The 15740-nt window shown below is 43.6% G+C and overlaps 1 protein-coding gene across 1 annotated transcript in view; it reads left to right on the forward strand.

Annotated features, from left to right (window-relative positions):
• Window positions 1-15740, forward strand: part of LOC126405549 (neurabin-2-like) — a 51969-nt gene that overhangs the window by 22508 nt on the left and 13721 nt on the right. The window contains exons 6-9 of the mRNA XM_050069324.1: window positions 6494-6626; window positions 7129-7249; window positions 11322-11426; window positions 11809-11944. Coding sequence (XP_049925281.1) covers window positions 6494-6626; window positions 7129-7249; window positions 11322-11426; window positions 11809-11944 — 495 coding nt within the window. The remainder of the gene's footprint in view (window positions 1-6493; window positions 6627-7128; window positions 7250-11321; window positions 11427-11808; window positions 11945-15740) is intronic.

Here is a 15740-nt window from a genome sequence, read left to right on the forward strand (position 1 = left end):
TGTGATACAACAGATCTCAGTTTTGCAATGTTTTTAAGGTGGAAGAAGCATGTACGGGTCAACATGTGAATGTGTTCATTGCGAGATTGCATTTAGGGTGTGTCTAACTCCACCTCTGCTGGTTAAACGGCGCATAATCTGGGCGCAAAATGAGGCCCAAGGGGCAAATGGGTTGTATTTAGGCTCTTAATCTTAATTACCTGTTTTGGGTTTTTTTTTTTGGATTGTTGTACAGCGACCTTGAGTGCCATGAAAGGCGCCTTATAAATAAAATGTATTATTAATCAATCATAGGTGCATTCTGGGCATGACATGAATACAATCAGAGTATCATCTCCCATTCCCTTTAAAAGCCAGTTGTGACTGTACCTAGGGAACTTCTATTTACATGGCAGACTTGTGCTTTTTTTTTGCTGAGAGTAATGCAGTAAGAGCAGTAATGTCTCTGCAGCAGATATGGTAGGACATTTAAGCAGCACAACCAAGAACTGCAGTTAACTGTTGCTTCTCGTGCGCCAACGTGTACAGCGTCTTCTTTAATGTGGAGTCAGACAGTAGCTCTGCTCTGCTCTGCTCTCTGCTATGTTCAGATTTTACCGAATGTCATTGATATTTTCCGTCATAATGAATTATTTCACCCATCTGCAACCTATTCACATGTCCCTGTGTGTGTGTAATAAGCAGGACATCTTAATAATGCGCTCTTTAAATGGCATGAAAATACTGCACCATTCTGACTTTTTAGCAGGTTTTTGTTGGTCAATGACACAGTTACTTATTGCTGCATCAATATAGCAATACGCTAACAATGTGCCTGACCACACCTCGTTTTAAGAGCTCCATGCCCATGGGTGCAAGTACATTTGTTACTTATACAATGTGAGCACTGACTGTCTTTCCTCCTCACTATTTATTACGTGTGTATTTCAGAACTACAGCAGTGCAACACATGCATTTTCTTGTGGTGTAATACTGTGGCTGTTTCATGCCAGTAGAGGCTGAGAGACTACGAGAGTCTTCCGTAGCGTCCTTGCCCAATCTTGATCCAGTTACCTGCCTTACATCCAGCTGACTGTAGTGACTCAAGCTAATTCACTACTCAGCCAATGGGATTAACAGTGAGTCTGCTTCTGTTTTTAGCTACAGAGATTTTACTTCCTATAGTTTTATGTTCTTATAAGTTTTTAAGTAATCGTTAAGTGTGAGATGGTGGCAATTAGTTGCTGCTATTGTTCATAGCCATGCTGCATGGATTATTCTGTCAATTCAGAGTTAAATTATCGGACCTTGTGTGATAGTAGATGCTAACATCTTCTCAGTCAATAGAAAAGTTGCAGTGCCCAGGTGTCCTCATAACGTGTGATGTGATTGGTTGTCATTTAACATAGCCCTCAATCAAGACAGAACCTGAAACAACAAACTAAGAACCATGAGAGCAGAGAGACGGCACAGTCCTGTGTTGAAGGCTCATCCTGCCTCTGTGGCTCTGCTTTTATCCAGTGTAGTAGGAGGTGGCTTGTGATGGATCAGATTATGCGGAGGTTGTCGAGTTTATTGTGCCCTGTATTTGTATCCAGTCCACCCAGGCATCTTAGGTAAAGTCAGGATACAGAGCTCCGACACTGAGCTACCTGTGCTGATATAAAACTGCTCATGACAGAAGCAAAAATGTCCAACATTTGCTGCTTCAAGCTTTTTAAATGTCTTAGTTTTATGTGTTTATTTTAATCTGTATTCTTGTTTGTTAAGAGCTGAGTATCTCCGGCTCTGTCACGGCGGTTGTGAGTTCAGGGACTGTTTCTGTCAGCTTGTTCCGATTTGTTCCAGATCATCACATGAGCAGAGCCACACAGCCAGACTAAAAGCAAATTACTGTTGTAGGGGAAGATTAAAATCTTTATGTGAGTGTAAATTCAATACCTTCAGGTTCAGTTGATTAAAAGATGTGACCTTTGGTGCTGATGAGTTGCTTCAGCATTTAACAGTAAACAGTTAAACTAAAAATATGAAGTTCTTTTGGATTCCCTTCTGTGTCTCTCTCTGTTTATCAGACCACAAATAAGATAAGAATTAGCTGTTAGCGACCCCATGGTCCCTCCGCCTCGCTCCCCGCCGCTGTGGACTGGGTTTCTTGGAGGAGAGTGGGCAGCAGATCTTTGACTGGTGGCAGTAGCGGCTTTAATTCAGCTAGCACAAACCCCCCAGTGCCAGGTGTGACAGTGGGTTGGTGGCAGCAGCAGCGCCTGGTCTAACCTGTGTAACAGCAGCAACAGAAAGTTTGCTGATCAGGTGGGGGCTGTCCGGTCCCCTGGAGCTCGGCTTTGTGCTGGCTGGATACCAAATTGCTGCCGCTGCTGACTGGGGGACGTCTCCGGAGCTGCTGCCTGTTCTCCTCCCGCTGAGGTAGTGTGTAGGGGCGGGGAGTGAGGCAGAGGAGACACTATGATTCACGGCTCGGCTCTAGCTCTGCTGCTACGTTAGCTACATAAACCTGAATTTGAGGCTTCAGCCGGGAACTATTGGTGAAACTATTAACAATATTTTCTCTCTATCTCTTTAACACTTTGCTGATATTGACAAGTGTTTTATTTGGTTTATTGTCAGACTCTTTTTGATTAGTCCGTCTTCCTTTTTTCGGTTGCTTTGCAATGTAGGACGTTGCCACAGTAGCAACTTTCTCTGCAGGATTCCCTGCCATTGAATCAAGCTTTCATGAAAGGGACGTGCACGTGGGGCCGGCCCAATAAATATAAATAGCTTGGATTAAAAACTAAGAAATAATGTTCAAAAATAAAAACACTGATGCCGCCTGGACTTGAAGGAGCCCTAGGACTCCATACAAGGCTACACAGGATCTTGTAAAAATCAGGGGTGAGCAGAGTTTAAAAAAAACACAACCAAGGGTGCGATTAAAATATTTAGTACATAAAACAACCAATAAAACGTAAAATGTTTTAAAATGTCTCTTAAAACCAGATCACTAAAACTCCCTCCCCCAGAGTCATTTACTGTCCTTTGTCATGTGAAACCGTCGTCCTTCGGTGACAGCGACTGTGCCGTCGTCAGCGGCCCTGTTCTTCTTCCCATGCGTCAGGCTATTGGCTGCCCTCTTGCCTCCGTGCCCCTTCACACGGCGCTCCGCTCGTCGGTTTTCCTCGGTGGAAACCGCTGCTACCAAACAGATCCTGCTGTTGCGCTTCAGGTCCTGGTGGTTTGCCTCTGGAAGGTCGCCTCCCACCTTGGTGCAGAATATTATACATATGTCCCAGAGGATGACTCGTAATGACTTTGATGATCCTCTGACTTTCCACTTAGTGCCATCACAAATATCGTCATATACCGTAAACTACGTTGAAATTTCAGGAACATATAAAGCGTATAAAAAAGTAGACACTACACAAGCGTAATATAAATATTAATGGTGAATATTATATTTTGTTGGTTCACCTGTTGGCTGTTATGTCTTAGTGTGTCCTTGTGTTGGTATTTCTGCGGCAAAGTGGAGAGTGTGTGTGTAGAGGGAACGCTCTGAAGCTTCATGCACACACACACACATTAACATGACTTTAAAGTTACTCAACAGGAAGGAAACATGACTACAGGAAGCAGTTTAACAATCACGCCCTCTGACCCTCTTTGTGTCAGTGTGTGTGTGTGTGTGTGTGTGTGTGTGTGTGTACTGCAGTCATCTACATTCAGGGGAATGTAAATAAAACTGTAACCAGCACCTCCTACACATAAAGGCCTTTGGCACTGTCTCTCTGTATGTATGTCACACACACACACACACACACACACACACACACACACACACACACACACACATTAGCATATCTGCCAGACGGGGACAGAGAGAGAGAGCAGGTCAGTGCCAGTGCCAAACTCAAGCTGGGCAAGCCTGTGGTTGCCACGGAAACGGGGCACGTGATCGTGGAGATGGTCACCGGGGAGACAGATGCTGCTGACCTTTAAGCAAGGGGGGGGGGAGGGGCGTGATAGAGAGTGGAAGGGAAGATGGGAGTAATGGGATGGAGATGGGAAGAGCGGGAGCTTATTATTCACACGTTCTGAGAGAGAGGGAAGTGTTTCAGATTTATATAAAACGATATCTGTGTTTCCTGGTTTCTCTCTGAGCGTGGTGGGATGTGAGTCAGCACTGGTGCAGACCGGCTGCTTAAGATCTAATTGTCCGATAGTGCTCTCTCACAGCTGCAGCGGCTCCAATCAGATTGAGACTTGTAGCCTCTGAGTGTTCCTGTGGTCCACATTCACAGTGTTGGTGCTGAAGCACTCACAGAGCTGCAGCTCGCTCTTTCTCTTGTGTACTAATAACATGCAATGTAGAACTGTGACATCGTCATAAGGATAAATGAAGGACATGCTGAGAATTCACACTGCATCATCAGGCACCTACATATTTGTTCGCAAAGTAAAAAAGTGTACAGGTGCGATTAAATGTCGACAAGACTTACAGCCAGTACCACCAGTGGTTTGAGAAGTAGGCAGTGTAAAAGTACTCTCTTACAGTTATAGTCCTGCGTTTAAAATCATACTCAGGTATAAAAGTACAAAGGTTTTTGCATCTAAGTGTACTTAGAGTGCAAAAAGTAAAACATTCAGCACACCCAGGTTCCCTACACAATGCATCCGGCCCTGATGCCAGTCCCTGCAGGTGGTGGGCCCACAGGGTGGCGGCTCGGGCTGAGCTCGACCAGGCCCCATGGTCCAGGTGAGCTCCCCGACCAGGTCTGGCTCCAGAATGGGACCCCGTGGTCCTTTAACCAGGCGAGGTACTCTCTGTCCGAATGTGCCGTTTCATTGTAGTCTTCTTGAACCGCTCTTAGTCTGGCCTCTTCCCTGGGACCCTTTTGCTATTAGCCTGGACAGCACAGCTCCGAGGATCACGGGGACACGCAAACCCTTCCACCACGTTAAGGTGGCGATTCTTGGAGGGGAGTTAGTTAGTGAAGGCAGAGCTGAGCCAGAAGGCAACGCATTTGAATTACTGGTCCATGTACGTCCCAACCCTCACCTATGGTCATGAGCTCTGGTCTGAGCTTAGCCTTAGAGATAGGGGGAGGAGCTAGGACATCCAGGCATGTTCCACTGGTAGGAGGTAATAGAGCAGACCCAGGACACACTGGAGGATTACATATCTCGTCTGGCCTGGGAACACCTTGGGGTCCTCCAGGAGGAGCTGGAAAGTGTTGCTGGGGAGAGGGACATCTGGGGTGCTTTGCTTGGCCTGCTGCCCCTGAGATCGGGTTGAAAACACTTTGAGGTGACCAAAATGTTACAATTAACTTTAATGAACTGAAAACACACTGAAATAGCGACAACTATACTCTGTGAATTTGATAACCATCTGTCAATCAAAGTGACCATACCTTTAATTATGCCTAACTTTAAGCCTTGATAACATTTAAACAGGTGAGTTACATAAAAATTAACCCCTGGATAGTTGTCATGAATGTTGAAATCAGTTTTAAAACCCAAAACTGTTTCAGAGCCTCAAGTCTGGCAGTTTGGCTGTCACCATCTTGGTCTTTTGGAGCCAGAAGTAACTGTATTTGGGTGACAGGCTGGCGCTGTGGAGAGGCAAAGGGTAGATCTGACTGAGAAGTCGAGGACACCTTCAGCAGACAGCCTGTCACTCAAAGAGGCCCTGCCCTTAATTATGGGTAACTTTAAGCCTTAATATAATTTAAACGGGGGAGTCATGAGTGTTGAAATTAGCTTTAGAGACCAAAACAGTTTTTGTACCAGGCTGTAAACGTGTTTATTTCTGCTGTACAGTTGGCACTTCCACTTTTGCTTGGATGTGAGTGGAGGAGGCAAGGAGGAGACACAAGGACAGAGGAGTTGAGGCAACAGCCATTTAACACAATGACACATCTGTGCTTTGGAGCTGTCATTTTAAAGCAACAGCAGTTAAATGTGTCGTGTGGCACAGCTGCATTATCTGTCCTTGTTAGAGCCTAACGCTGTCAGCATTCAGCGTGACAGTGTTCATAACAACTTATACGTTAAGTTTTAATTCACTTAACAACATGGCAGCTGTGTGTCACGCCTCTTTTATATGTCACAGGATTCACCTGTGTGTCCTCGCTCATAGCTCCTCCAGCAAGCCTCCTCTCTGTCCTCGAGATGCATTTTAGGAAGTGAGATGTCCATCGAAAAGGGCGATCGACTTTGTAATACGAGGCGAGGTATTGTCTTTGATTTGGATATCGGGAAATCAAATGTCTTGTTGTCTTTTCCTGGTTTTAAAGGTGCATTACAGTCAAGTGAGCTGTTCTTTTACTCGCGATGATATTGCATTTTCTCCATATTGCCCAGCCCTACCTTTTAGATGACGGCTGAAATTGATTTCTGGGTCAGAGGCAGGAGGACGAAGTAAAGAGGGAACAAGGAGACGAATTGTCACAGCATAGAGAACTGACAAAACCCCACTATCAGGCCTTCTGACCTTTGACCTTTGCCCTGTTTGCAGGTCTTCACCACATACTCTAACGAAGACTACGACCGACGTAATGACGATGTCGACCCCATGGCGGCTTCGGCTGAGTACGAGCTGGAGAAACGAGTGGAGAAGCTGGACCTGTTTCCTGTGGAGCTGGAGAAAGGTACGCACACACCTTTACAATCATTGAGAGTCACTCAGTCAAGCCTCTTATGTAACTACACACACACAAACAGACACACACGCACGCAACTGACAGGGTGCTGCTGGTGGACGTTCACTGTCTGCTAACATCTCCATGATCCCCTTATGGGATTACACTTAGCGCGGATTAGCCTAATTAGCAGCTAGTAATTCTGAAGGTAATGGATTGGAACCAGCGACCATCCGTGACGGCTGCTCTCAGAACAGCATAATAATACTGACATATGTTTCATTTTTACAGCACTGAATAAGGATTAGTATGTTAAACGGTTTGACTGTCACCTCATGCGTCACATCAGTTAATGTAGCGTAACGGCTGTTTTAAAGAATTTATATAAAATCTGACGATGATTACAACAAAAATAAAACTATGGACGTGTGTAATAAATGCCAGCAATCATATCTATAAAGATACAAGTCAGAAAGGTACTGATACTGTGTTTGTGTGTGTGTGTCTGCAGACAGTGACGGCCTGGGTATCAGTATCATAGGAATGGGTGCAGGAGCTGATATGGGTCTGGAGAAACTGGGGATCTTTGTGAAGACGGTCACCGAGGGAGGAGCTGCACAGAGAGACGGCAGGTACGTTTACGCATGTGTTATTTCTATAGTCAGTGTACTACTTTCAGAAGATGGCGGTCGGTGGGCTCTCTGTTAGCATAAAACACACGGGACTAGCACCCAAGAAGCTCAGCGACACATTGCTGTGAACGGGGGTTGACACCAAAACATATTTTAGCCACTTAGAAATATCTAAATCAGTCTAAGTGGACATTATATTGAGAATATTTCCACCACTTTTCCCCGCCATCAGACACTCCTTTTCTTTGGCCATCTTTTGGTTGTCTTCTGATGTCATATGAGCACACCTGGAGATTTGCAGTGACATATCCAGGCTTCTTTTCTTCCCGTTGCCCTCTTCTGATGACTTCAGTGAAGACGTGGCATGGTTGTTGGTGCCAGACGGGCTGGTCTGAGTATTTACTGGGATTTTCAGCACAACCATCTCTAGGGTTTACAGAGGATGGTCCCAAAAAGAGAAAATATCCAGTGAGCCAAAATGCCTTGTTGATGCCAGAGGTCAGAGGAGAATGGCCAGACTGGTTCAAGATGATAGAAAGGCAACAGGAAGTCAAATAAGCACTGGTTCCAACCAAGGTGTGCAGAAGACCATCTCTGAAGCAACAACACCTTGTCCAACCTTGAAGCAGATGGGCTACAGCAGCAGAAGACCACACCAGGTGCCACTCCTGTCAGCTAACAACAGGAAACTGAGGCTACAATTCACACGGGTTTTCTCACCAAAACTGGACAATAGAAGATTGGAAAAACCACATTCAGATGGAAGCATGGATCCATCCTGCCTTGTATCAACGCTTCAGGCTGCTGCTGGTGGTGTAATGGTGTGGGGGAGATTTTCTTAGTACCAACTGAGCATGGTTTAAACACCACAGCCTACCTGAGTATTGTTGCTGAGCGTGTCCATCCCTTTATGACCACAGTGTACCCATCTTCTGATGGCTACTTCCAGCAGGATAACGCACCATGTCACAAAGCTCACATCATCTCAAACATGACAATGACTTCACTGTACTCCAATGGCCTCCACAGTCACCAGATCTCAGTCCAATAGAGCACCTTTGGGATGTGCTGGAACGGGAGATTCTCATCATGGATCAACTGTGTGATGTCATCATGTCAATATGGACCAACATCTCTGAGGAATGTTTCCAGCACCTTGTTGAGTCTATGACACCAAGAATTAAAAAGGGGGGGACATTTTGAAGAACGAATAATGAAAATATAGTCATCAAATCCCCCTTCACAAAACACCAACTTAAACTTTTCAGCAACATTTAGTCCAGTACCAACAGACGTTTTGACTTTAGACCTCAGTTAACTGAAATGTCCCCACAGGGAGAGTTTGTGGTCGAGCTCAGTAAACAATAATAACATCTTTATATTCTGAGCCGTCTTCAGCTGCTCCAAGCTTCATAACATCAATTTAACTTTCACAAATCTCCACTGTTAATAAATCCTCATGTGTCCGTGGCTTTATGAGTTGCTTTCCGACAAAGGACGGACAAAACCGAGGAATCTTGGATTTAGGTGATTTAAATCGTAAGCTAGCAAATCGTTCCTGCTCAGTTTAATCAGCTAACTCCACATCTAGACTTTCACATTCAGACTGTGGAGGTCGGACAGAAGAGACATGTTATTGTTTTTTTTTTGTGTGTGTGTGTCATAACCAATTTCAGATTAGTGTGGAAGTTATTAGTGAGACTGAATAACATCCAGACAGACGGGACGAACCACCCAAACATCTCTGCTTCCATTGTCAGTGTAGTGAGCAGTTTGTTCCACTATGCAACCATAGTGAGGATGGCAGGGTTTTGGCATTTCTTTATCTGTTCTCAATGAACCTTTAAGGGATGTTTTTCAAGTTTTGAATCCTCTTACTAACATGAGCGTCGACAAATATGCACGCTTTATACAAATAGATCAGGGATGCACCGATGTGGATTTTTTTCAACCAATACGATAACCGATAATTTTACATTTTTGTATTTTAAATAGAGGTGTATAACCTGTAGTTTATGTGCACCTGAGGGTAAGAGAGGCCAGGTTTAAAGGCACATGTACCAACACCCTCTGTGTCAGGTGTGTAGACGCTGCCCTTGTTCAGTCAATGAAAGCATTCAGGCTTCGTATTATCAGCGCTGTTTATCAGCTTTATTACTATATAATGACGAAAACTCTGTGTGTGTGTGTGTTCCATGTTTTTCTCCTCACTGACTTGGTCAATCCATGTGGAATTTGGCACAGTGGTAGAGGGTCATGGGAGGATGCCAATGAAGCAATATTACATCAATTGGCCAAAGGGGGGCGCTATAGCAACTGATTGAAATGTCAAACTTTGAATGGGCATATCTCATGCCCCGTATGTCGTAGAGACATGAAACTTTGCACAGAGATGCCTCTCCTCATGAGGAACACATTTGCCTCAAGAACCCATAACTTCCGCTTATATAGATTTTCCGCCATTTTGAATTTTTTGAAAAACACTTCAAATGGATCTCTTCCTAGGAAGTTTGAGCGATCTGCATGAAACTGGGTGAACATAATCTAGGGACCAATATCTAAAGTTCCCTCTTGGCAAAAGTTGGAAAACTTACTAAAACTGAGCTTCTATAAGGCAATGAATATTGCGGAGGGCGTGGCTCATCACATAAAGGTGTATAACATCTCAAGGGTTTCACCCATCACCACGCAACTTTGTAGGCATATGACCACACATAATCTGAGGGGACCCCTCCATTATTGACCCCATCAAACAAAATGGGGGCGCTAGAGAGCTCATTTCTTATCTAGGCCTAACCGCCATATGGATTTTTACTAAACTTGGTAGATATGTAGAACAGGACGCCTCAAGGTGACTGGAGAAATTTAACTCTAATTGGCAACTGGGTGGCGCTATAACAACATCACGGAAACTGTCAGTGTGTCATCCTGTCAGTCCCACGTTTTTCAAAACTCTGTCTGAATACATTGCTCTTCTTGATGGGTTCAGTTGACTATTTAATCTGCAATTTCCTATGACCTGTATCCCAAACACACACCATGTGAAACTGTACGTGGGCAACTGTGCCTACAGGAAACTGAGGCTACAATTCACACGGGCTCACCAAAACTGGACAATAGAAGATTGGAAAAACGTTGCCTGGTCTGATGAGTCTGGATTTCTGCTGCCACATTCAGATAGTAGGGTCAGAATTTGGCGCAAACTACATGACAGTTTACAGCCAATGGGTATGGACTAGTAATTGTAATTATCAGAATAATGCATATTATCGCACTAATACATAAAAATATAAAAATATCGGTAGATAATTTATTGGCCGGATGTATATCGCACATCCCCAAAATGTATGTTTATATTATTATTGCAACAATCCGAAACAATGGCAAATACCATCCAGAATATTCTCCAGAATAACCCCAAAGGTAGTGACTGCTCAAAACATTTGCTGAAAGCAGACTATGGCAAACACAAGCCCAACAAGCACACTGTGTCACTGCGCTGTCAAACCGACTGTTCTGTAGAGAAACTGACGGCTCGTGTACTCGAACGGGAGCTGCCTGAACTGCCTGCTGCAGTCATGTTGCGTTCACTATCAGAGGTCAGTGTGTGTGCTGACTTTATGTTCAGTGTCCCTGCGTATAGTGCTCGGCGCATGCGTCGACGAAGTGCCTCATCTGTCTTCACAAGAGTTCATATCAGAGTATCAGAGTCATATCTCAGGAACAAAAGGGAGACATTTGGTCAGAGTTGGTGACACTAATCTTCGGTGTCCAATTTGAAACTGAGCTGATTATACAGATCTTTTATGCTGCTGGAGGGAAGATATGTGTGTGAGCTATCCATGTTTTAGAGTATGTAGATTCTTTGCAGCAACATTTGACAGACATGGTTATAAACTGTAACTGCAGCTTGACTGGTTCACTGAGGCCAACAGCTGTAAGTTGCACACTGCACTAAAATGATGCAGTAACACTGAAGGGAGAAACGAAAGCTGTGTCTTGTTCAGTGAATGTTTTCCTTCGTCTCATCGTCTTCATTTTCACACGCACAGTTTTTTCTCTCTCTGTGTAGGATCCAGGTAAATGATCTGATCGTGGAGGTTGATGGGACCAGCCTGGTCGGCGTCACTCAGAGCCTTGCTGCCTCCGTCCTCCGCAACACCAGCGGCACCGTCAGGTCTGACACACACACATGCACACATTCACACACAATTTATTTGAGCTTTTTTTGCGATTTTTGTTTTCCTTGTTTTGTAGATAATTAATCTGGGGCTTTTCAAGTTGTGTGTGTTGTTAGATTTGTAATATAAGATACATATTTTTCAGGGTTTTGGTTTGTAAATGCTAAAGTTCTCAGGTTTGTGACGGATGTGTTTTATGTTTTTTGAGTTGCTTTAGTGTGAATTTTTCTGATTTCATGCATCTTAATGTTTCATGTTTGTGATCTGTGTGTGTGAAATGTGACACGTTTGCTGTGTGTTTGAATTAGTCAGATTTTATGACAGTGCGTCGTCTTGAGATTGTTAATTTTTAACCAGTGGGTTTTGAATGTTTTCCAGGTTTGTGATTGGTCGGGAGAAGCCGGGGGAGCAGAGTGAAGTGGCTCAGCTGATCCAGCAGACTCTGGAGCAGGAGAGATGGCAGAGAGAGATGATGGAGCAGAGATACAAGCAGTACATGGACGATGATGAAGAGGTACATGCTCCGACTGACAAACACATACAGCAAGAATACGTGTTCATGCGTAGGTGTAGATTTGAGGGGGGCGCAGGGGACACCTACTCGTCAATATTGAGAAAATGTGCATTTGAGGACTTTTATTTTGAGCAAATTAAAGACGACTCCACCTTAAATTGATGCAGGAAATGTGTTCAACATTTTCCTGGAGCTTTCCAAATCCCCCCTTTAATGTGTGTGTCCCCTAATGTCGAAACAAAACCTTCGTCCTTGCCTTTATGCAGCTTTCACACATGGCTGCAGCTTTGTCTATTTTGAACCTGACAAAATATATAAAAGTTAACACAGACTCAAATTTGTGTGACCATAACAAGATCAGAATTTCGGAAGCACAGCGATCTGATCATTAAGTCGATGTCACCAGGTGCTGCAGTGAGCAGCTCTGACCTGACGCTGCTTCTCTGTTATTAACTCAGAACATCTTCAGCTAATGTTGCTTCGTCAGCTGCAGGAAATCAAAAGAGGGAGACTAGTGTGTGTGTGTGTGTGTGTGTGTGTGTGTGTGTGTGTGTGTGTGTGTGACAAAATGTCGGTCTGTGTGCCACCACGTGGCCTGTACTTTCAAACCCAGTCCAGCTTCTCCACCTTGTGGTCAGACAGGGTAACAGACGGTTCAGCTCCACAACAGTAACCATTTCAATTGTTGTGTGTCAATAAAAACAAATTACAGGTGACCAAATGTATTCGATTATTCAAGCTGCACATTCCATGTCTCATAACACCGGGGTCAGTGGGCTGACTGTGACTAGAAAATGCATTTCCTGCAGGAAATGTTTGTGAATGCTGACAGCTGAAATGAATCACAAAGCACTGCTGAAAATCCAAAAAGTATGAAACAAACTGACCTTTCGCTAAGCCCCGCCCCTTTGTGATAGTCCATTGCAGTAAACATGGAGCCCTCACTGTAACTAACTGCACTCCCTGAAGAAATATAATCATATTTTTGGACAAATGAGAGAGTGATGTCAGAGAGCAGCAGACAGAGGGGTCTACAGTCTGTGTTTGAAGGATATATCCAGGATGTCAANTTTTGGAACAGGGAAGAAACGTATATCTTTTTCCAACCTCTCCAGGTAACGAGTATCATTAATACACGACGTGCCCCAGGCACAACATTTAGCTCCACATCCACAAAACCAGCCTGAAGATGAAGGAAATTTGACACAATGGAGCACAGCTGTGTTGTTGTTGGACCCTGGTCTGAGCCGGCCTGATGCTACGTTGTGATTGGCTAGTCTGCATCCAGGGGCAGGACTAAGCGAAGGGTCAGTTGCCTGAAAAATCTGAAAGTTAAAATGTGAAACTGGCAGAATGAGAAGTTTAACTGCGTTATCTACAGAAGCTAAGAGCTGAAATTTATTGCTAGAAAAGCTGCAACCTAAATTAAAAATACTGTGAAAGTTGAAAATAATTAACTGAAAAGGCAAAGAGTGCAACATTCTGACATTTTAGTGGTTTCTATAGCTGGCAGTATGCAGAAGTAGTAGAAGGTCAAAGTGAAGCAGTTTGAAGATTTGAGGATTTTTTTAAAATTCACTGCAACTTCTGAAATTATGGAAAAGCGTTGAATTTGATCATATTACCATCTAGTTGCTTTTATTTTGAAAATTCAGCTTTGCTTGTGCCCCTCCCTCCTGGTGAACTAATGTTACCACCTGGGGTCTTTTATTTTTGAAAATCCACCCTTGTCCAGAGCCCCCTGTAATCCCCTGTCACCACCCGGGGCTTTTATTTTGACCAAAATGTATTCACACAATTACAGTATAATAGAAAGTAAATCAGGTCGTGTGGTGTGATTAAACTTTCGACTGAAAGTCAGCAGAGACGCAGCCACTGAGGATGTCACGATCAAGATCTCTTTAATATATCTGGAAATTTAAGGGTTTATGAAGACATGTAGAGGAGTTTATATTGTATGATTACACACAAATTGCACATGTTGACTTTTTCAAGGCCGATTTATCTTTTAGATTAAATTTGACTGTTTTCTTAGGCAAAAAAACTAAAAATATCAAAATAAATTAAAGCAATGACTCACCAAAATTGCAGCTTAACACCACACCATAATGTGGTGAGGCAGAAAGAACAGTAAATATGACTGAATAAACAAATACATATATTTATTATAAATACTCAGAAAATACTACAGAGTTTGGTTGATGGCTCGACAATAGATTGTTATGATGGTAGGATTCTCCCAGAGAAACCTGGACTTGTAACCCAAGTATTTCTAAAAGTCTACGGCCCTGCTCATCACCCATCTAACTCACCACATCACACACTTTCTGAACTTTTCCAACCCAAAGAGACAGAAAATCATTCATAAGAGTTCATGATCGAAGCTCCAGAACTTCTCGAGAATAAATCTACTCCATGAATCAGCACTGACGGCAGTGAGAGCCGAAGAGACAGCGTTAAGCAGAGGATATTAATGTAAACAGACAGCAGCGTGCGCTCAGGTTTGATGCCTCATAATAAAAGCAGTCAGAGAGTCGGCTTGGCTTTGAGTCAGAGCAGAGAAGTGTAACCAGAGCTGAAGATGCAGGACGGTCATTACATCTAAGAGAGATGTATTAAGTGCAATGCCACATTTTAGTCAATGCATTTTTGTCAGACATGATGGTCATGAATTAATGTGAAGCTAATTTACTGTGTAAAGCAGAGGAGGAGGAGCAGACAGGTGGTTAGCAGCCTGGTGGTGATTGTGTGAACCTTATTCACTGGAGGATATTTACAGGCAGTGGCTGCGTTCGATTGAAGGAGCTCGCTTGTTTCACTTAATTTGTAATTTCATACTTACAGTATGTGGTCTGCTCCAGGCTTCAGTTACCATTTGCACCATTTTACCTGACACACACTCCTACAAATGAAATTACACAGCAACTTATGAAGAGAGAAAGGAGTGGAAGTGGGAATGTCACCCTTATGAAGAGAGAAAGGAGTGGAAGTGGGAATGTCACCTAGTAACACGCATAGTGAAGTGGAGCTACAGTCCCAGCTGGACGAGGACATCTAACTGGCCTACTGTCCTTGTCCCAGTATACAAGCACGGGAGGGGAATCCATTTATTGAGCCAAGTATGTGCGACTCCTCTACGATAGGTGGAGATATGCCCCCTTTCAGCTTGTTAGTATTGGACCTTTTTCCTGTTGACCTATTACGTCACAGACCAAACAATGGACAAACAAGTTAGCTACGGTTAGCTAGCAGCTAACTGGTACCATGGTGGACAACTTTACAGCTCTGTACATTTGGTCCGTCCAAAAAGTCATGGCTCTAGATGTAGATTTCTCCATGTTGTTACCGGCTTCTTCTTCTCTTACACATTTAATGCTCCTCCGAAGCCAACGCTAGCAGCTAGTTAGCTTAGCTTTGCACAAAGACAGGAACAATTGGGAAACAGCAGCTTAGCTTTGTGTGTGCAAAACAAAACCCACCTATCAACACCTCTACAGCTCACCAAGTAACCACAAAGTCAACAACAACTTGCTGTTTACATTTTTTAACTAAGCTAACCAGCATTAGCTTCATATTTACCTTACATTCATTGAAATACCTTATTATCTACTTGTTGCATGAAAAAGGCAGGACTTTGTCTTTGGTTTGCACGTGCAAAAAAGCTTACGTTAAAACACATTCACACGAAAACACAATAGAAGCTACGTTAAAATGAGCACCAGACACTTGATGTTGAGACTGAATCAAAGGTTCAGTCTCAACACACTCCTAGCCCCTACCACTTAGCCATTACCCC

This window comes from Epinephelus moara, chromosome 18 (assembly GCF_006386435.1).
Source record: "Epinephelus moara isolate mb chromosome 18, YSFRI_EMoa_1.0, whole genome shotgun sequence".
In the NCBI taxonomy this organism is placed as follows: domain Eukaryota; kingdom Metazoa; phylum Chordata; class Actinopteri; order Perciformes; family Serranidae; genus Epinephelus; species Epinephelus moara.